Source organism: Hemiscyllium ocellatum, chromosome 25 (genome assembly GCF_020745735.1).
Source record: "Hemiscyllium ocellatum isolate sHemOce1 chromosome 25, sHemOce1.pat.X.cur, whole genome shotgun sequence".
Lineage (NCBI taxonomy): Eukaryota > Metazoa > Chordata > Chondrichthyes > Orectolobiformes > Hemiscylliidae > Hemiscyllium > Hemiscyllium ocellatum.
Genome location: NC_083425.1, coordinates 11,362,085 through 11,385,487, shown reverse-complemented (window position 1 = coordinate 11,385,487; position 23,403 = coordinate 11,362,085). Strand labels below are relative to the sequence as shown.

The 23,403-nt window shown below is 45.3% G+C and overlaps 1 protein-coding gene across 1 annotated transcript; it reads right to left on the bottom strand.

Annotated features, from left to right (window-relative positions):
* Nucleotides 1-881: 881 nt before the first annotated feature.
* Nucleotides 882-2,604, bottom strand: LOC132827765 (myeloid-associated differentiation marker-like protein 2). Its single transcript, XM_060844465.1, has one exon. It carries the CDS (start codon nucleotides 2,602-2,604, stop codon nucleotides 1,702-1,704), a length of 903 nt encoding a protein of 300 aa, XP_060700448.1. The 3' UTR covers nucleotides 882-1,701.
* Nucleotides 2,605-23,403: the final 20,799 nt, after the last annotated feature.

Here is a 23,403-nt window from a genome sequence, read left to right as displayed (position 1 = left end):
GCATACAGGTGTGTACATATACCGATCACTGTTACTCCAGTAAGTATTCTGCAACATTCTGAATACAAAAAGCAAGTCAGTCAAAGATAAGGGGTATACCTATAACATGTCAGAATAAGAACATCATTACTGCTTCACTTTAAAGAACTGCAAACAAGTGGAGGCAACAGTGTGTGAGATAGACTTAGAGCAGCCTTGTATAGGGTCAGCACAGGACTGACAGTTCAAATGACCTGCCTCTATCTAAAAGGTGTCACAACCTGAATTAATATTAATGTTGTTATTTAGGTACACCACAAATGTGCTACCATAATTAAAGGTACCGATACAGTTTAATAAGAGCAAAAAAATTTAAGCAGATGCTTACGGTTAATTTCAAAGGGATAACATTGAAAAGCAGGGAAGTAAAGTTGAGCTTGTATCAAATAGGCAGCAGAGCACAGGTGGAGTATTGCAAACAATTCCAGTCTCCATGATTATATAAAAAGACACAGAAGCTTTGGAAGAAAATCTGCAAGAATGATAGTAGAACTGAGAGTTTATACCCATTAGGAAACATTGAATAAGTAAGGCTTTTTTTGTAGAAAGAAGATGGAGGTTTATCTGGTAGATGTCTTCAAGATTATGAAAGAATCTGGTAGGGTAGTTCTAATGGTCCAGCGAATGGTTGGAATTTGGTTGAGACAGTTGGTGTTGGGGGAGTTAAAGTTGAGCTGAAAATGTGTCGCTGGAAAAGCGCAGCAGGTCAGGCAGCATCCAAGGAGCAGGAGAATCGACGTTTCAGGCATGAGCCCTTCTTCAGGAATGGCTCATGCCCGAAACATCGAATCTCCTGCTCCTTGGATGCTGCCTGACCTGCTGCGCTTTTCCAGCAACACATTTTCAGCTCTGATCTCCAGCATCTGCAGTCCTCACTTTCTCCTAGGAGTTAAAGTTGAGACAGACAGTCAGCAATGAACCAACAAAGGGGATTTGGGAGAAAGATCTTTACACCGACATTGATGAGAATCTGCAGCCACACCATGTGGTTGACGTGAATGACAGAGGATTTAAATAGAAGCTGAATAAACACAAAGGAGACTCAGACAAAAGGACATGGCGATGTGGCTTATACAGAAAGAATGACAAGAAATAATTAGCTGGCCGGGAATTCCTACAGGCCGCACGGGCTAACGCTCACTTGTTTAGCCTTACTTCTGTGACTAGACCCATGTGCAATAACTTTTTTTAAAGACCGGAGGAGCATTTGCCTTGTTATCCCGCCCCTCCACAAACCAAAAACAAAAGCTGTGATAAATACAAGTGCTGTGACACACAAAAAAAGAAATCGCTGGAAAAGCTCAGCAGGTCTGGCAGCTTCTGTGGAGAGAGCAATCAGAGTCAACGCTTCAGTGACCCTTCTTCACAAAGCTGTCAGAAGTTTGGCACTCTCTATAATAAACACGGTACCTACTGTCCAGTAAACATCCTGAGAAGGTTTCCAAGTCATCACCGATAAGGCGTTTAATGTTTCAGACATCACCACGTGAGGTGCAATTTCTCAATTGAGGTGTAATGTCAAATCCCAATGTTTTTATTTTCTTGATCCGTAAAGACTTTACAGAACAGCTCTCAGTTAAAGCATTTTTTTCTTTGGTGAGTCAAATATTTTTTGTTGTCGTTTTGCAGAGAGAGAGAGAGAGAGGTGGGGGAGGTGTTCCTTCAAGGCTCCGGGATGTAGCGGAGTCTCTGAGAGTAAATCAGGTCGACCAGGTACAGGATGAGGTTGATGAAGGTGAAGATGGTGACGATGAGCTGGCTGTCCCAGGGGCAGTCTCCCAGAGAGCAAGAGGCCGGTCTCTCCACCGAGCCGTACTTACTGTCAAAGCAGAAGATGGGCCAGACCACGGCGGCGCTGAGGTACAGCAGGGTGGCCAGGAAGGTGTAGAGGACCACCAGCCGGTCGAAGGGGCACCTGAGAGCCCCGGTCTGTCCGGATACATTGAGACCAATGACCAGGGAGGTGAGGGTGAAGCACATGGAGTAGACGGCCACACACCACTGGGTGGCCGGGTAGCGGCTGTACTCGCTGCCGTTGGCCAGTGCCCCGAAGATGATACAAGCCACGTACGCCTGGACCACTTTGAGGAGCCCCGGGGTGGTGGCCATGTAGGCGCCGGTGTGTCCCGGCCTGGCCCGGCTCAGGTGCACCTCGGCCCCGTACGCGATGCAGGTGAGAGCCGAGAAGGCGCTGGCCGAGAGCCTGAAGCTGCGGGAGCCGCAGCTCCCCGCCCCGCACTCCAGCTGCACGAAGTAGACCGGGTAGACAGCGGAGGCGGTCAGCTCCATCAGCACGGCCAGCATCGCCGCCGAGATGGTGAAGTTCTCCCAGGACAGCCCGAGGCAGCCCTGCAGCCGGGAGAGCTCCAGGGAGACGATCAGGCCGCTCAGGGCCAGGCACCAGGCCCAGGCGAACATACAGAAGTAGCCGTACGCCTCTCCGTAACCCCCATCGTGGGCAACTAGGCTCAGGGTGATACAGCCGAACAGGATCTGCAGCGAGCGGAGTACACCCAGGGGAGACAGCAGGGCCGAGCAGTTCAGGTATGGGCCTTGTGCCTCCATCAGCCTTTACCCCCCACTGCCTTTAACCCCCCTCCCCACTGCCTTTAACCCCCACTGCCTTTAACCCCCCTCCCCACTGCCTTTAACCCCCACTGCCTTTAACCCCCACTGCCTTTAACCCCCACTGCCTTTAACCCCCCTCCCCACTGCCTTTAACCCCCACTGCCTTTAACCCCCCTCCCCACTGCCTTTAACCCCCACTGCCTTTAACCCCCACTGCCTTTAACCCCCACCGCCTTAAACCCCCACCGCCTTAAACCCCCTACTGCCTATTACCTCCACCACTGCCTTTTACCCCCCCACCTTTTACCCCCACCGCTGCCTTTTACCCACTGCCTTTAACCCCCACTGCCTTTTATCCCCCTCTCCCCACTGCCTTTTACCCCCCACTGTCTTTAACTCCCACTGCCTTGTACCCCCACTGCCTTGTACCCCCCACCACCTTGCCCCCACACTGCCTCTTACCCCCCCACCGCCTCTTACCCCCCACCGCCTCTTACCCTCCCACCGCCCCTTACCCCCACCCCCCACTGCCTCTTATCCCCCACTGCCTTTTAACTCCCACCACCTTTAACCCCCACTGTCTTCTACCCCTTTTTACCCCCACCAGCTATCACTGCTCCACTAGTTTTTAACCCCAGCACCTGTTACACTCACCACATTTTACTGCCCTAGTCCTTATTACCTCCCACTGTCTCAGCATCTGTTACCCCCACTGCCCTTTTTCTGCCACACTAACTCCTCCCCGGAACAATTACTGTCACCCCTTTTACCCAGCATGTTTAATTGGCACCAGTTTATACCCAGCACATTTTACCCCACTAGCTTTTACCCTCATCAGCTTCTACTACCTGCAGCTTTTTCCTCCCCACATCCAGCTGCAGCTTTCCTCTCGGACAACCAAGTGTCTGAGTGGAATGAAAATGCAGCTAATTTTGGAAGGTGGTGATATTGCCGCAGCTGCCGCTTGTCCTAGTGCTGGTATTTGACCATATCGCTATTAATAGAGCTGTCAGTTAGTGAGCAAGGGCAGTCCACACACAACAGTAACAGACTCTGCAGCCCTTGGTGCATCAGAGTATTCCCCAACCTCACCGTTTTAATTCCATCTGCACCTCTGCTGAAAGTGCGATTGTTGCAACCCATGTTTTCTATTTCAAAATAAAAAGCAAGAAACTGCATAGTGCAGGAGATCAAAAATAAAAGTCAGAGATTGCTGGAGAAACTCAGCAGTTCTGGCAGCATCTATGGAAAGAGTGAGAGAGAGAAAGAGGGTTAACATTCTAATCCCAACTGATACTTCTTGGAAAGGGTGGGTACAGGTGGACACAGGGATCCTGTGGGGAAATAAAAGTGACTGACATACTTGCCATCTGTTCCCAGAAGGTCGAGCTGAGAGGCTGGTACAAAGCTAAGTTTGAGACCATGCAGGAACTTACTTATGGGGATGAGCTTTTTATGATGGATTGGCAGACCAGCAATTAAGGGGGAAGTCTTGGAAGTGGGGGAGGTTTAAACAAACTAAAAGACTAATGTTAATCAATAGTTATTGGTTGGTTAATTATATGCATGTGGCGAGTGTTCACTCAGGATTCACATTCCTCCCTCCCTTGAGAATGTATGCAGTGGTTGTGTCCCTATCTTTGAGCCTGAAGGCCCAGACTCAAGTCCCACCTTTTCTAGACCGGTGTAATAACATCTCTGAATATTATTCCATGTGGCTCAGTGGTTAGCACTGCTGCATCCTAGCGCCGGGGACCAGGGTCCGATTCCAGCCTCGGGTGACTGTCTGTCTGTGTGGAGTTTGCACGTTCTCCCCAGGTCTGTGTGGGTTTTCTCAGGGTACTCCAGTTTTGTCTCACAGTCCAAAGCTGTGCAGGTTAGACAATAGGTGCAGGAGTAGGCCATTCAGCCCTTCGAGTCTGCACCGCCATTCTATATGATCATGGCTGATCATTCCTAATCAGTATCCTCTTCCTGCCTTAGGTTAGGGTGAATTGGCCATGCTAAAGCTGGGGTTACAGGGGTAGGGTGGGAGCACAGGTCTGGGTGGGATGCTCTTCTGAATTTCTGAATGGCCTCTTATATACTCTTTGATTCTGTGATTGGTGATAAGAAATAAAAACCTTGTCCCTATGAGACAGTAAGGACTGCAGATGCTGGAAGTCAGAGTCAGTAGATGTGAAGATGGAAGAGCACAGCAGGTCAGACAGCATCCGAGCACCAGGAAAGTCAATGGTTCAGCCCTTTTCTGCGCCTCCGATGATGTCTGATCTACTGTGCACTTCCGCATCTATTTATGCTGAAAATCTTGCCACCCTCTTCTGCAGGATATTCACCCCCAGCAGAGGGAGCACAGTTGCAAATGTGTTGCTGGTCAAAGCACAGCAGGTTAGGCAGCATCTCAGGAATAGAGAATTCGACGTTTCGAGCATAAGCCCTCCTGATGAAGGGCTTATGCTCGAAATGTCGAATTCTCTATTCCTGAGATGCTGCCTAACCTGCTGTGCTTTGACCAGCAACACATTTGCAGCTGTGATCTCCAGCATCTGCAGACCTCATTTTTTACTAGAGGGAGCACAGTGTCCACTCATGGCTTTCCCTGATCAATGGGTACTGAAGGGCGTCATGATTGTTGATGTTCAATAAGTTTCCTTTAATGTTTACATTTTCATTTTGTTTTGTTTATCTTTATGACATTGTGTCAGTGGTGCTCCTTTTCAAGCCAGCCAGCCCCCCCCCCCCCCCCCCCCCCCCCATTGTGCGACAAGCAGATCCCGTGTGAGCCAGCCAGGCCAGGAAATCCAAGAGGGAGGATCCGGGGTGAGAATTCTGAGGGAAAGGGGAAACCCAAAGGAGCAGAGAGTTTTTCTTTAGGGAAAATCAGAGATGGGAAGAACATTAGTTCCACCACCTTTCAATGACAACTCTCTAAATTGTGCTGATAATCAATGGTAACAATCAGATTCCCCTTATTGTTAGCCATAACGTAATTTCGCCAAATATAACTGGCAGTATTGGGTGTGGCAACCTGAAATCCAACCCATAACTAATAAAGATAAAGGGTAAAGTCACTGCAGTCCTGCTCCCTGATTAAAGGGAGATGACTGGTGGTGGTGTTAACCTGAGGGTCACCTTGCCTCAGGTGAGGGGGGGGTGGGGGGGAAGGTTGAGAAAGAGAATACTTCATGGTAACCAGAGCTGGTGTGGGAATTGAACCCATGCTGTTGGCATCACTAACCAGCCATGCAGCTAACTGAGGTAACAGACCCTTTCTTTTGCATCTATAACAGACCCAGTATCTCTCCTTGGATTCTGGTTTGCACTTGGTACTAACTGATGATGTCAACCTTCAATAGGGAACATCAGTCAACACCATCTTCAAATCAGGCTGACAAACATCCACCTAGGTCAAACTGAGAGATCAGGCAAAGGGCTTAGTCTTTGGAAAACACCTCAAAGGGGCATGTTGTCCTAAACATAACTCAATGTCAAAATCATTTTCTCTTTATTCATTCATGAGATGTGGGCAACACTGGCAAGGCCTGTATTTGTTGTCCATCCCTGTTTGGCCTTGAACTGATTTGGCTTGCTGGGCCAGACTAGGTAAGAATGGCAGATCTCAACCTCACAGTTTCAGAGTCCACATGCATTCAGAGAATCCCTGAAGTCAGGTATCACTGATTCCTCAGTCTCCCCATTCCCAACATCCCAATTCCCCAGGTTCCTCATTCCTGACCTCTCATTCCTCAGCCTCCCACTTTCCGATCCCTGATTCCCCATTGGAAATTCCACGCATCCCCGATACCTCAGTCTCCCAATTCCTAACTCTGATTCATTAGCCTCCCCATTCCAGACATCCTTGATTTTCCAATGGAAATTCCAAACATCCCAGATTCCTCAACTTCCCCATTTGCACTAATTAGTCAGCCTCCCCATTCCTGACATTCCTGATTCATCAACTTTGTACCTCCTATCATCCCCAATTCCTTTGCCTTAGCATTCCTGGCATCCCACATCCCCAATTCCCCACAATTCTCAATTCTCCAGCTTTCCAAATCCCAAAACTCCCAATCCTCACCTATCCCTACTCTGATTTACCCTATTCCAAAGCTCCCCAGATCCTGACATCCCTGATGATTCAGCCTGCCCTTTTTTGATCATCTAATTCCTTAGTTTTCCCAATCCTGACATGCTCAACTTTTCAACCTCATCCTTCCCAGCCCTTGATTCCCCAACTTTCTCAATCCCAATGCTCTCAGTTCCCAAGCATTACCAATCCTCAATTCTCTAGTTTCCCCATTCCTGATCCCCAATTCCAGTCTCCCGATTCCCAACAACCCTGATTCCCCAGCTTTTCTAGTCCCAATCTCCCAGATTCTCCAGTTTTCACATTCTCAACATGCCCAGATTCCCAGTTTTTCCACTCCCAAAGAAAATAGCTGACTTCCCTCCTCCAAACTGCTGGAGGAACAGAAACATCCCAGGAACATCTGAGTGACAATAGCAGCTTTGGAAAGGAATGGCAAGTTGAAGGTGGGCAAGTAATTTACAAGGATGGAATGTTTCTTTAAGAATTTCAGTAGTTACTAGCAAGGTTCCACAATTATCAGGTCCATATTAACAAGACCTTGACGAACAATCACTGAAAATACAGAGTCAAGTAAAGGAAGTAATATCTAGGCTTATATGTACAGAATGTGTCACATGGCAAATAAACATCACATACCAGTCCAGACGGCATGGGGGTTGGATGGGAGAGAGATTTCTCACATGCTGGGATGGACATTAATGACTCAACCATGGGGCAGTCCTGTCAAAAACACAAGGAGTCTGAAAGAAATAGAGAAAAATTGTGAGTTTTGGAAATCTACAATGGAAATAGAGCCTGCTAGTAGTGTTTATTCTCAGTAAGAAATCAAGTTGAAGGCCAAAGACGGGGTACCATCATGAACATGTGACAAGACACTCTAAGCTAAGGTTGTAAGAGTTCAAAGGAGATAGGAAAATCCGGAAAAGGTGAATGTTTTGTCCTAATAAAAAAAAACAAAAAAATAAATAAAAACTTAGTTCGAGGAAAAACAGAGTACGAGAGAAAGTTAGCCAGAAATATAAAAACAGATGGCATAAGTTTCTATGAATATTGTTTAAAAAAATTTAACAAAATAAATGTTGGTGGTATAGGTTTCTTCTTATGAGAGAATTAACAATGGAAACTAAGGAAATGGCAGATTATTTGAAAAGGTATTTTGTATAATTCTTCAATGTAGATGATACAAATAACATCCCAGAAGCAGCAATAAATCAGCAAATGGCAGGGCGGGAATAGCTGAGGGAAATTACAATCACCAGAGCAGTACTGAGTAAATTGTCAGAGCAGTAGACTAACATGAGCTATGGGTGGTTTAAACACTGCATATTCTAATCAACCCCTACAGTGTGGAAGCAGGCCATTCAGCCCATTGAGTCCACACCACCCTTCCGAAGAGCATCCACCCAGACACACTCTCCTACCCTGTCCTTGTATCCCTTCATTTCCCAAGGCTGATCCACCCAGCCTGCACATCCCTGGACACCATGAGCAAGTTAGCATGGCCAATCTTACTAACCTGCAGATCTTTGGACTGTGGGAGGAAACTGGAGCACCTGGAAGGAACCCACACAGACATGGAGAATATGCAACTCCACACAGACAGATTGACATCCAACAGTAGAATCAAACCCAGTTCTCTGGTGCTGTGAGACAGCAGTGCTAACCACGAGTCATTGTGCCACCTTAATTCTTAAAATAATTTTTTGGGACTCTTACAATAACTATCTGTGTGAATAAGGGTTTTCTGGTATGGATTTCAGAAGAGGCAAGTTGAAAGGTTAACAGAATGATGGAGGTTTATTGTCCTGCATGAAAAGCAAAGGAACAGCATTTTGTCCAGACATAAAAGCACTCTCCAAAATGTTCTACATGAGAAATCCACATGAAAGTAGAAGTTATTTTTTAATTTCCTGTTTTTTGTATCCATATTTTTATTTATGCAAAAATAATTGATTTCCTTTCCCAACCTTTAACTCCTTTTTACATTTTTAGCAACCTTTAATTTTAATAAACTTCTGCTTTAAAAGACAAAAACAATGGCATTCATTTTGATAATTTTACTAGAATAAATAAATAACAACACACATGCAATTAAATTTTATAGAACAAAAATTAGGTTTGGGCATTGAACTAAATTCATGATTGTTAGCTTTTGAGTAACTGCTTTGCAGCTTTGAAGATATTGTGTGTTTGAAACATTAAAACTGGCTGTTCTTGTCATTAAGGTTGGTGATCCCTGAACCACCCTCTTGCACCACAATGGTAGTGCCCCTATGTCTAAGCCAAAAGATGTTGGCTCAAATCCCACCTGCCCCAGACCTGTTGTAATGTGCCTGAGGAGATTGATGAAAAATGTCTACAAAGAACCGTGAAAGACCACTAGAGGGTAGACAAGGGCCGCCCTGGCCAGCTTGTGATGTGGATACATTGCCTGATGCTCGACACAAATACCTGCTAATAATCTACAGTTTACCCTTATTCTCCTTGCTGATATTTTTAGAGCTAAAAGGGCTTACTGTGCCAACATCGCTGCAAAACCCTATTGAGATTGTTATTTTGAATCATCCTATTCAGATATGGTATGACACACCCCTTTTGTCCATGGGACTTGAACCAGGTGACCCTCCTGTTGGGATTATTATTTTCTGTTAATGCACTTGTCGTTTATACTTGCCAATATGATTCATAGAAAAGAACCAACGGCCAATAAAGATTCAACTAATGGCACAATATTCGTACTTCTAGTCGCTGTGGGAGGGATTGCAGTCTAGTGAGGCAAAACAGATTTGATTGAGAGAGAAATAAAAACAGAATCTGCTGGAGAAGCTCAGCAGGTCCAGCAGCATCTATGGGGAGAGACCAGAGTCAACGCTTCGAGTCTGGTAGCTCTTCGTCAGAGCTGATTCTTCAGCGATGAAGTCTCGGCAGACCTGAAGTGTTCACTCTGCTTTCTCCCACAGTTAGTGCTGGACATGTTGGGCCACACGGTGGCTCAGTGGTTAGCACTGCTGTCTCAAGGTGCCAGGGACCTGGGTTCAATTCCATCCTCGGGTGACTATCTGTGTGGCGTTTGCATATTCTTCCAGTGTCTGTGAGGGTTTCCTCCCACAGTCCAAAGATGTGCAGGTTAGGTGAATTGGTCATGCTAAATTCCCGGAGGTCAATTCCCAGAATGGCGGGACTATCTTACATTGAAAGATTGGAGTGACTGGGCTTGTATACGCTTGAGTTTTGAAGGCTGAGAGGGGATCTGATTGAGACGTGTAAGATTATTAAAGGATTGGATACTCTGGAGGCAAGAAGCATGTTTCCGCTGATGGGTGAGTCCTGAATCAGAGGACAGAGCTTAAAATTAAGGGGTGGGCCATTTAGAAGAGAGTTGAGGAGAAACTTCTTCACCCAGAGAGTGGTGGGTATATGGAATGCTCTGCCCCAGAAGGCTGTGGAGGCCAAGTCTCTGGATACTTTCAAGAAAGAGTTGGATAGAGCTCTTAAGGATAGTGGAATCAAGGGTTATGGGGATAAGGCAGGAACAGGATACTGATTGAGGATGATCAGCCATGATCATAATGAATGGTGGTGCTGGCTCGAAGGGCAGAATGGTCCACTCTTGCACCTATTGTCTAAATTGCCATAGTGTTCAGGGATATATAGGTTAGGTGCATCAGCCAGGGGTAAATGTAGAGCAATGGGACTGGATGGGATATTCTTCAGAGGGTCGGTGTGGACTTGTTGGGCCAAATGGCCAGATTCCACACTGTAGGGATTCTATGACTCCAGCAATTCTGGCTTTGGTTTCCGATATTCGGGATCCACAGTTTTGTTTTATTTTACTCAATTGAAAAAGACGTCTGGTTCAATGTCAGATAAGCCTGGAGTCTCTGTGTCAGCCTCAAATCTGACCTTAAAGAGTGACATGATTCATCAGAGTTCTGATCCTCCAGAACTTCATTCAAACTGATCTACTGTGTCAGATCCTGGAGAGAGAATCTCTCGTGGGTCATCAGACAATGGATGTTGATTAGTGATTGGAAACGAGATCCTGTCTGACCGCTCTGTTCCCCCCTACCCCATCAAAAAAAGTGAGTGGGTCCATTATAATATCGATCCTGTTGCTCTGGGTGAAGTTAGCTCCCCAGGGTAAGCCAGTGCGGATGTGAAAGTAGTGCAATCTTTGTCCTTGACTTGTGGATATATCCTTTCTTATGCCCGAAACGTTGCTTCTCCTGCTCCTTGGTTGCTGCCTGACCTGTTGCGCTTTTCCAGCAACACATTTTCAGCTCTGATCTCCAGCATCTGCAGTCCTCACTTTCTCCTTGTGGATATATCATTTTCTAATCAATAACCCTGAGATGGATTCCAAACACTGAGGGCTTTACAATGATTTTCAAAGAGCAGTACCTCTGTCAGCTACTGCTCAGTGGGTACCAACAGCCTGTTTGAGTTAGAGAGGCCCACACCAGAGAGGAGACCATACAGCGAAAGTTATAACTCAGTAATAAATACCGAGGGAGTGCTGCACTGTCAGCGGCACTGCCTTTGGGGTGAGGTATCACAACCGAAGCCCTGCTTGGTGGATCTAAAGGATTCCAAAACACTGTTTCATAGAAAAGAAAATGTCTTGTCCATCACCGAAGTATTTGGTGGTTGGTACATGGCTGTGGGATCTTGCTATGCACAAATTGGTTGCACGTTCCATATATTTCATTAACAACGACACTTTGAGAAAAGCTGTAAAAGTGCTTTGAGGCATTATGAGGTTATAAAAAGCCCAAGGAAATACAAATTTTATTTTAATCATCTATTGAAAAATTACATTGAAATTGCAGTAAATCAAATTGCAGGAGATCCACCTGCAAATTTGCCTCAGACACAACTTTAAGCTTCCCAGGGATGTCCCTTTGTAATCTAGTTTCCCTGTAAATGCACTCAAAAGTCCTCAAACACAACAAAGCGGTGAATATGCAAAAGTTTTCTGTGTTTTTGTGCTCTTCAGCCTGGGAAAACAAGCCAATGAATGAATTCTTCAGGGCCAATGATTTCATTTCCTTTCGAATAAAACACCCCAGGCCATTTCCTGGTTATTTTTTAATAAAACCCCCACACTCCGACCTAACTGCAGTAGCGTTTATATTACCCCCAGCAGCCATGTTGTGTGCGTGCAGGTGTGAGACACAGTGAAAGATACTAGGTGTACAAATCCTTATTCAAATTTCCACCACCAGGAAGAAAGGAAACACCCAAGTGGCCAGTGACAAACAGTGCCCTTCTTGGTGGCCAAAGCCAATGATCTTTTTGAGCTTTTTAATTGAACTATGTACTGTGTCTTCAATTGCTCCATCTGTCAGTGCCAATGTGCCATGTTGTCCATGGTTGTCTCTGCTGGAGTGACCTTGCTGGTCTTTTGCAGAAGAACTTACAGCTCCGAGTTATGTTACCTTCCACAGCTCCTCCTCCCCAGCCCCTCCTCATTCTCTGCTTCGTGTGCAGATACAGTTGGTGATGACAGCTTCCGTCACCATCTTCCACCCGGCCTACATCATGGACACAGCCCCGGAACAGTTGGGTTGTCCCCCTCCTCATCACTGAATAACTCGAGAGATCAGCTGCTCTGGAGAGAGGATATTCCTTCATAACCAACCCCTGATCCAATGACAAAAACAGAAATTGTTGGAAAAGCTCAGCAAGTTTGGTAGCATCTGTGGAGAGAAATCAGAGTTTACGTTTCTGGTCAAGAGACCCTTCTTCAGAACTGATTCATTGACTCGAGCTTGAAACATTAAAGGGTGGTCCTGGTAAAGTATGCTAAAATACACCAGTTTCATCCAAGTTAAAAAATGTCTGTTGGTGCGTACTCGCTCGGCAAGAGCATATTGCAGCAAGTCTCGGCTGGCGTAGTTGCTGCACACTCACCAATTCCCTCCTTGAAGTTTCTGCCGGCACTTAGCTTAATCAATCAGCCATCACTCACGACAGGTGACCTCCTGGTGACCCGGACACTCTCTCTTTCCTGTAGGATTGGGCCGGTGGTGGGAATGTGGTCACATGATCAGAGCTCCCTCAGCGTTGGGAGAGAAGGCAGGCTTGTTGGACTGTTCACCTCCAGCTACAGACTCGATCACAGAACCTCCTGCTTTTCATGTTGTCCCACGTGTATTAACCTCACTCTGTCTCCGACCAACAACACTTCCCTGCCCAGGCTCATTCTCCAGGGTTTCATTGTCCTTCCACAGGGCGATCTCGGTGCCCAATGATGGCTTTTTCACAGCTCCATCATTTCACACGAGAGCAAAGCCTCACACCGCTCTCATTGTTTGATTGATCCGGAGTTTGGAGCTTAATCCTGGCCATCACTCCATCAGCTTTGTTACTCTGCTGCAGGAACTTGGACACTACTGCAATTTCAGACTTTCCAAATTTAACCGATGGCCAATTCACCACAACTTTGAAGGAGGTGATTAAATTCTGGCTTCCCAGATGAGAGTGATATTGAGAAACTCTCTGGCAACAAAGCTAGCGAGGATCACAGCTCCTGTGTAACTACAGGATACATGTTGAATTTGTTCACATACTCAAGCAAATGGAGATTCATTTAAAAATCTCATTTATGAGACAAAATTTGCTTGAATTTTGAATATTAAACATCCTTTCAACCGAGGGCTGTCTCATATGCTTGTATTTTTGACTCATGCATGATGAACAGGATGAAGTGGATGAGGAACCATAGATGAGAGTTTATTATATGTCAGTCTGCTTTCCTAGCCTTTGCTAAGCAAAGTTGGAATGATTGCCATCTATTCAGAAAATGTGCACCCAGGGCAGTTTGATTATTCTAGTTCCTTGCTGACATTTTTCATCTGTACCTTATTTTATCTCAAATGAATCAGTGAATATAGTTTAGCTCCCATAACATGGTCCAATGGTGTAATATTATCCCCAGTGGGAGCACGGTATTTGTGATTTTTGCCTCACAGTCAGTAACTTTGTGAGTTGTAGATCTAGCATAAAGACATCAGCACAAGACTCTTCTGAAGAAGGGTCACTGAATTTGAAACGGTAACTCTGTTTTTATCTCAGTAGTTGCTACCGGGCCTGCTGAGTTGCTCCAGCACTTTTCTCTTATTGTTTCAGATATCTAGCATCCACAGCTCTTTATTTTAGCACAAGACTACTGACTGCACTTTCCAGTGCGGTGCTGAAGGAACCAAGGTGCAACCTTTCAGCGGAAACACAACAAACAAAGTTCCCCCATCTCTTCCTCGCTAGAATGTACAAGACCCAATGTTTCTATTTTGAATAGGAATCAGAGACCATTCTCCAGTGTCCCAGACATTATTCATACTTCTTAGAACCATTTTTCAGGCCTTTGACCATTATGATTCCTACAGTAAATCACTTTGGGATGTTGTATGATCATGGAAGCTGCTTTCTATATGCAAGTCTGTGTTTATTTTCACATTCCAGGAGTAAACACCCTGCTTACAATGGATTGAGCTGACATCTATTTGCTCCATGAGTCAAAGTTTCAGATAAAGGGAAGCAAGGGTCAAATCAAACTCGAGGTAGTAGGCGCATTCTGTTTACAAGGAGTATTCTATCAGCAAAATACCACTGTCAATGATATCCCCCATATTAAAAAATAGTTAAAAACTAATGTGACCTGTGTTATGTGTTAATTGACTTCAAGGTGTATTGAAAAGATACTTAATCACAGAAAGTAGTGATTTTGATTTGGACACCCTGAGACGTTTCGCATCTAATAGAATGTTTTTTGGAATGTAGTCACTGTCATGAAGTGGCAGCCATCTTGTGCACAGCAAGCTCCCATAAGCAAGCTTGTGTTCACATCCAGATTGTTCCAGAATGAGACTTCGATTGAGCGGCCCGTATTGGCTAAGGCATGGGAATAACTGGGAGAAAGTGAGGACTGCAGACGTTGGAGTTCAGAGAGAAGACTGTGTTGCTGGAAAAGCACAGCAGATCAGGCAGAATCCAAGGAGCAGGAGAATCGATGTTTCGGGGGCATAAGCCCTTCATCAAGAAAGGGGCTTCCTGATGAAGGACTTATTCCCGAAACGTTGATTCTCCTGCTCCTTGGATTCTGCCTGACCTGCTGTGCTTTTCCAGCACCACAGTCTCAACATGGGAATAACTGCCATGCTTTCCTTTGAAAGCAGCAGATTGGGACTTCTTGTTACACCAACCTGAGAAGGCACTCAGAAACTTTGTCTTACACTGAAATGGAAAGGCAGCATGCCCAACAGCGTAGCACACCCTCAGTACTCAGCTGGAGTGTCACCCTTCGTTTTCTTTGCTTGTGACCTGAAAGGTGGGGGGGGGGGGTGGGGGGAAATGACAGGAAATGAAGCTGCAAATGTATGATTCAGTGGGCAGCTGACAGACAAAAGCGGCTTGCTCCTTTTACTTATAATCGAATGTATCAGTATAAAATGAATCAAAGCTTTTCCTCTCTCAGATGCCCCATGACGTCTCAAGAAAATAAAACTGCAGTTCCTTTAAACATTATCTTAAAAAGGTAAGTCACTCGACACAGGTGTTGTCTCAGGTCTTGCAAATCACAACTTTCTGTGATTAAATGCCTTTTTAAAATACCTTGAAGTTAATTACAAGGCGTAGATTTAACACATGCCCTGGTCGGTTCAGTTTTTGGAATTTTAGCCAAAACAAATGTCGTTTGAAAGAAGCAAGAAATATGGTTTACAGAAATGTATAATGTACTAAATTTGGAAACAGCAGATATTATTCCTAAAGGGATAGAGAAGGAAAAAACTTTACCATTTAAATCAGAGGCAATTTCATACTATTTCCTAATATAGTCAGGTGTGGATTTGCCCAGCAGGGTAGTTTTCCGGATGCAACAACGCTGAGGATGTCCCTTGTAATATTGTATGAAATAAGCATAAATATCACAGTTCTTGAAGATTCCAACAGATGATTGTTACAGCTAACTATAATACACAAACATTAGATTGCAACAAAACAGCATGCTTCAAGAAGCATGTCATGCTTCAAGTAGTCCGAAGGTAAGACAGAGTATGAAAGCCTTTCCTCCACATACTATGATGCAGTAATGAACACATATGTCTTAAAGGTATACTGAGCATGTGACATAATCCAATGTGGTCCACAAGGTATTTTGGTCGGGGAGCACAATTCACAATCTGTTACTGGGCAGCATGGGTGAGTTCGGCTGAAGGGCCTGTTTCCATGATGTGGACCTCTATGACTCTGTCTATGTGCGTTTTTGTAGAGTCCAGTAGCCCAGATGCTTGGTTTTGTCACTTTGTTTCCCTGAGGGAGCTTAACAGCATGTGGTGACCCCATCCTTCAGTTCTTAAAGGTAGCCTGCCCCTCCTCAAGGTATTACAGAAGACTGCTGTTGAATATTATTCTTGCCTTTCTAAGCAAGGTCCAGAGTTGTCAGGCCAGGGGCCTTAATACTGGAGGGGGACAGGAAGAGAGAGACACCATGCTTCTCCCAGATGACCATTGGAAGGATTTGGGAGCAAGTGATCAGGGAGGTCAGTGCCCAGAGTTTGACTTCAAGACGTCTAATACATAGGAGGCCATGGCCAGTGAATGGATCTTCACTACATCTCTCCAACCTGGCAAGCAGTGATCTCTCACTCAGCTCAAAGCACCACACCCTTATCAGTAAGCCAGAGGCAATCAGTGCTCCACCTCACCATCACACATTTACCAATGCTACCTACCTCACTCCCATCTCTGCTTGCCTCTCCCACCTATTCAACTAGGACAGCCCCAATGCCCGAACACAGTCGGATACCATCACTGACATTCTACCTCCTCTTTTGCAGGATGAGATAGCAAGCAACAAAAGGGAAAGAGCAGAATGAGTGGGCGACCAGGATGTGCACGTTCTTACAGAGATTGACTGCATTGTGATACCACCTGCAGCTAAGCCCAGAGCGTCGGGGGTGACGTTAAGGATGCTGGGAAATGTCTGCTCACTGCCCCTTTCCTGACTCCTGGCTCACCCTCACCATTCTGCCTGCCAGGATGAGGAAAGGGCAGACGGTCTCAAATGGACTCCTTCCTTTCTGTTCTGCAACACTCCATACCAACCCCCCCCCCCCCCCTCCCCCCGACTCATCATCCCCAACTTCCCTGAGCTTTTCTGTTTTCAGACCCCCAAGAACTCTTGCCCATCCAGCCCTGGCACGAGGAGAGACATGGAGAAACTACACTGGCAAAGGCACCCTGTCATTTGAGGTAGCCCCCCACTTAGTCACAGGCATAGTCTAGAGTGTTGTATGGAGTCGAGATCAGCATATGGCAGCTCACTGGGCAATAGTGGGTATGTTCATATGCCAGCTCTCCAGAGTATGAAGTCATAGAGGAATTCAGGAGGGTACTTTGATGGGGAACATAGAAACTGAACTATAGCTTTTTTAAAATAATTAATTCATGGATATAGGCATCACTGCCCAGGCCAGTATTTATTACCCATCCCTAATTGCCCAGAGGGTGGTAGGTGTATGTTGGCCAGACAGGGCATTAGTGAATCAGATGGGTTTTTCCTCACAATGGTCATCATTAGACTCCTAATTCCTAATATTTATTGAACTCAAATTGCACTATCCGCTATGGTAGGATTTGAGCTCAGGACCCGAGAACATGACCTGGGTCTCTGGACTAATAGTCTAACAATAATACCACTAGGCCCTGGATAAGCTGATGTCCTGGGTTAAATTGCCCCATAACCTACACGACTGAAATCAGAATAACTGGTCATTTGTCCCATTATGGGTCAGAACGTGTTTGCTGTAAACAAATTTGCTGTGGAACTTTGCTCATAACAACTTTGGAAATAGTCATTTATTGGCTCTAAAGTATGTGGAGACATCACAGAAACATGAAAGGTACTTCATAAATGCTAGATCATTGTTTTCTTACTTACAACATGAATCATACTTTAAGTTTTCAGCAATTACCCATTGAGAAGAGGGTGTATTATTACATGTTCCTGATGCTGGGTGTGCATCATAAGAACAAGTTAATGCGTGGGTGCCTAATGATAGCAAGGAATTAATTATGTGGATTCCCGCGATTTCTGCACTCCATGTACACAAAAATATTGTAAGAGAGGTGCCCTAAGGCAACTTGTAAAACTGGTACAAATTAACAGCACCAAAATATAATTATTTTTATGGACTATATCAAACTCTTGACTGTGTGGTTGAGAAGGAATGTATGTTTTGACTTAGATGTCAAACCAAACAGTGTCTGCCTGTTCAGGTACAAATCATCCACTGGCTAATCCCTGGGGAGTGCTCCCATTGTCTTGGTCAATATTCTTCCCCAGTCCCATTAAACAGATGAACTCATTTGTGGCCCCCAGGGGCACACCCTGCCTTGAGCAAATAGTCTACTACACTTACCCACAACTAACAACAGCTCATTTCCAGGAGTGTATCTTCTTGGAGTACTCCATAACCATTAAATGTGTTGTGAGAGATGGGTAGAAATTTCATATTTCACTCCTCAGGTCAGTTCCAGTCCCCTGAATTTTTTGTTCCTAGCATTTGCCTGAAGGGCAAACCGCATGTATTCATGATTCAGATATATGAAAGAAAAGAGGGCAAAGATAAATAGAAACATGATAGTTCATTTATAAAGGTGAAGTCACCATTGTTATAGCTGACCAGAGGGTTGTTCTCACTTAGAAATCAATGACTAATGATGGTTTTATCTGAGGTTCACCATGCTTCAAGCAGCAGGAGAGTTCTTCAAACTAATCTCAACCAATTGCCCAGAGGGCAGCTGAGTGTTGCATGGATCCCAGACCAGGTAAGATTGGCTGTTTCCTTTCATAAAGGACATTAGGAATTGAACCCACTCTGGTAGTATTGCAAGCCAGCTGGCTAGCCACTGAACTAACCAGAACTCCTAGTCAGAGTCAGTGTACATGGGCTGATTGATCAACTGCCCTGATTATAGATTGCAACTTCTCTGTCATCAATTCCAACAAACAACTGGTGATCCGAAACTGAATTTGACAATATCACAATTTCAGTGCTATATTGACACAGGATTTTTAACGTGAGCAATATACTTTATTAATTCTGCACTGGTGGCCCTTGCTGTCAGTATGAATCACTATTTGTGGGGCTCTTGTGGCACAGTGGTAATGTCCCTACCTCCGAATCACAAAATCCACTTTTCAATCCCACTTCCTACAAAGATCTTTAACAATATCTCTGAACAAGTGGGAAATATCTAAAACACCATTTGCTGTACCAGTGTGATACTCTCTGTTGCCACAAGAGGGCAGTGGTAGATAACCCTTCATCCCACAGTAGCCAGCTGTTCCAACAAAACAGTGGGGTTAAGTTGGTCAAGGGAATGCCATTCATAAAACAAGAGACTTGCATCACAATTTTATCCCAGACATTAGGCAGGTGAGATCAACAGACAATAGAAAATAAAGTGAGTTGGTGGCCCAGTAGTTAGCACTGCTGCCTCACAGCACTGGGGACCTGGGTTTGATTCCAGCCTTGGACAACTGTCTGTGTGGAGTTTGTGCATTCTCCCTGTGTCTGCATGGATGTTTCAGTTTCCTCTCACAGTCCAAAGATGTGCAGGTTTGGTAAATTGGCTGTGTTAAATTGCCCATAGTGTTCAGGGCTGTTTAGGTTAGATGCAAACATTAAGGGGATGGGTCTGGGTGGGTTACTCTTTGGAGGGTGTTGTGGACTTGTTGGGCCTAATGGCCTGTTTCCACACGGTAGGGATTCTATGAAAATGTTGGAGAAATACAAAGGAAGAGTCCTTTCAGATGTGAAATGTTGAATTTGTTTCACTCGCCACAGATATTGCCAGACCTGCTGAGTTTCTCCTGTACTGTCTGTGTTTATTCCAGTTTCCAGAGAATTTTGCTTTTTAGTTTGGCAGAAGATCGATGTTAGGTCTGCAGGATAGGTGCTGAGAAAATACTTCCCCTGACTGGAGAGTCAAGAACAAAAGTTTCCACAATCTTGATGTCATAAAGGGATGGGTTTTAAAATTTAATGACAAACTTGTGGGCGGCACGGTGGCACTGCTGCCTCACAGCGCCAGAGACCCGGGTTCAATTCCCGACTCAGGCGACTGACTGTGTGGAGTTTGCACGTTCTCCCCGTGTCTGCGTGGGTTTCCTCCGCGTGCTCCGGTTTCCTCCCACAGTCCAAAGATGTGCGGGTCAGGGTGAATTGGCCATGCTAAATTGCCCGTAGTGTTAAGTAAGGGGTAAATGTAGGGGTATGGGTGGGTTGCGCTTCGGTGGGTCGGTGTGGACTTGTTGGGCCGAAGGGCCTGTTTCCACACTGTAAGTAATCTAATCTAATCTTAATATCTTAAGAACCTCAATGATGTGAGTCATAGAATTTTACAGCACAGATTCAAATGCTAGGAATAATGACAAACAGAACAGACATACACTTGTTTTAACTGAGTGATATGTTTGCACAATTTTTAAGGTTAATAAACTAAACAAGCCTGCCAATCATCGTCAAAACGGGCTTGATCTATCAAATTGGGAGTTTATACACTGAGCTGCATGTGAGTTCAGCGTTGTGCATTGGACTTCAATAAGCTGCTACATTTTTCAAGGGGGATTGGAGGATAAGAGTAGGGAAAATGTGAGGACTGCAGATGCTGGAGATTTCAGACTGGAAAGTGCTGGGTTGGGGTGGCACGGTGGCTCAGTGATTATCACTGCAGCCTCACAATACTAGAGACCTAGGTTCAATTCCCACCTCAGGTGACTGTCTGTGTGCTCCAGTTTCCTCCCACAATCCAAAGGTGTGCAGGTTAGGTGAATTGGCCATGCTGTTAGATGCTTTAGTAAATGTAAGGTAGGGGAGTGGGTTACTCTTTGGAGAATTGGTGTGGATTTGTTGGGCCGAAGGGCCTGTTTCCATACTGTAGGGAATCTAATTGCACAGCAGGTCAGGCAGCATCCAAGGAGGTGGAGAATTGCTGTTTTGGGCAAAATCCCTTTGTCAGAAATGAGGCCTCAGATGCTGCCTGATCTGCTGTACTTTTCCAGCACCACTCTCTCGACTATAAGAGTAGGGAAGTCTTACTGCAAGTGTACAAGGTGCTGGCGAGATCACATCTGGGATCGTGTGAGCAACTCTGGCTTCCCTCATTTAAGGAAAGATATTATTTCATTGGAGACAGTTTAAAGAAGGTGTACTTGAATGATCCTGATTTGGCAGGACTGCTTTCTGAGCAAAGGCTAAATAGGTTGGGACTGGAGTTTAGGAGGATGAGAGGCGATCTCATTGAAACATATGGGATTCTTCAGGGGCTTGACAGGGTAAATACTGAGAGGTGGCATCACCTCATGGGAGAGTCTAGGACCAGAGGGCACAGTCTGAGGTTAAAGAGACTCCAATTGAAGGCTAAGATGAGGAAGAATTTCTTCTCTCTGAGGGTTGTGAGTCTTTGGAATTCCTTACCACAGACAGCTGTGTGGACGGAGGCCTTGAGTATATTTAAGGCAGAGATTCTTGATCGGAAGAGGAAATAGATTCTTGATTGGAAGGGGAATCAAAGGTTACAGGAAAAGGGCAAGAAAGTGGACATGAGGAATGTTGGATCACCCGTGATCCTATTGGATGGCAGAGCAGGCTTGAGAGGCCTATTTTTTATGGGCTTAGGCTAATGGGAACCTCTCTCTCTCTCAGTGGGTTGTGAACCTTTGAAATTGTCTGACTGAGAGAGCTTGTGGATGCTCTGGATGTGTTTATGAAGCGATGTTTGAACTCTAAAGGAATAGAAGGAAGTGGGGAGTGAACAGAATATTGAAATTTAAACTGAAGATCAGCCTCAATTTTACTGAATGATGGAACATACTCCAAGAACCAATCAGACTGTTCCTGTTTCTCGTGCTTTTACCACAGTCCCAATTGAACTTAACTGTGCCTAGCGTCTACAAAAAGAAATCCACTGAAGATGCATTTATTTAAAATGCATCTGCAAGTGCTACAATTTTTTTAAAAAGTCTTAAATAAATTTTGCTAACATTTTTAGCACTTTATTCTTGAAGTGCTGAATGTTGTCAGTTATGGTTGTACATTTACTGATACAGGTGGGTGAATGTCCAGATTAATTTGCCACTTTCCATAGTGAAATGTATCACGGAAGGAGGCCATTCATCCCATCATTGCCTGTACTGGCTGTCTGAAAATGCAAGCCAAATAATAGCACCTGTCTGTTCTTGCTACATTACCTTGTGAATGATTCCAAGCATCTATCCAATTCCCTTTAGACAGTTAAATCTGTTCCTACTGTTTCAGGCAGTATAATCCTGATCAGAATATTCAACCACACGCACACCTTCATATATAGTCATAGAGTCATACAGCATGGAAACAGACCCTTTCATCCAACTCGCCCATGCCGTTTACCTCAGATATCCTAAACTGATCTGGTCCCATTTGCCAGCATTTGCCCCATATCCTGCTAAACCCTTCCTATTCATATACCCATCCAGATGCCTTTTAAATGTTGTAATTGTACCAACCTCCACCACTTCCTCTGGCAGCTCATTCCATACACGCACCACCCTTTGTGTGAAAAAGTTGCCCCTTAAATCTTTTAGGCCCCTTTTAAATCTTTCCCCCCTCACCTTAAACCTATGCCATCTAGTTTTGGACTCCCTTACCCTGGGGAAAAGACCTTGGCTATTCACCCTATATGTGCCACTCATGATTTTATAAACTTTTATAAGGTCACTCCTCAGCCTCCGATGTTCCAGGGAAAACTGCCCCAGCCAATGTCTCAAATCCTCCAACCCTGGCAACATCCTTGTAAATCTTTTCTGAACAGGAACAATCTTATTTAACCCAAGTTTGAAATATTAAGCATGTGTAACTTGCTGAAATTAAATTTGAATGGAAATATCCCTTCACTGATTTTTAGAGCATTCTGTGAGTGTTGCTGCTTGGCTCAGTAGACAGGCAGGTGGTTGGAAGAACACAGCGAGCCAGGCAGCATCAAAAGGTGCAGAAGTCAAGGTTTTGGGTGTAACCATTCTTCAGAACTGGGGGTGGGGGTGGGGGGAGCTGCAGATAAAGGGATGGTGGGGGACGGGTGGTTGAGATGGGGGTAGGTGAAGACAGGTAGATGTACAACCTGGTTGGTCAATGGGAGGAATAAATCCGGTTGGTGGCAGGGAGGAGTGGAAGGGAGGAGGAGGGGCTGGGAAAGGAGTCGGGGTCAGGCAAGGAAGATTATTTCAAACTGGAGAACTCTATGTTGAGTCCTCCGGGCTGTAGGCTGCCCAGGTGGAAGATGAGTTGTTGTTCCTCCAATTTGCAGTCTGGTTCGTTGTGGCAACGGTGGAGATCAAGGATGGTCATGTCGGAAAGGGAATGAGAAGGGGAATTAAAATGGGCGGTGACTGGGCCAGGTCGTACCCTCTGCCTGTCTTCACCTCCCCCCACTTCAGCACCCATCCCCCACCACTCCCTTTATCTGCAGCTCACCCCACACCCACCCCCAGTCCTGAAGAAGGATTGCACCCGAAACATCGACTTCTCCACCTCCTGATGCTGCCTGGCTTGCTGTGTTCTTGCAGCCTCCTGCCTGACGACTTCGGATTCCAGCATCTGCAGCTTTTTGTCTCTGGGCTCAGTGATATCACCCTTGTCTCTCAAGTCACATTCCTGAAGAAG

What these genes read in the sequence shown, in the direction of transcription:
- LOC132827765 (XM_060844465.1), bottom strand. Translation starts at nt 2,604, where the DNA reads ATGGAGGCACAAGGCCCATACCTGAACTGCTCGGCCCTGCTGTCTCCC.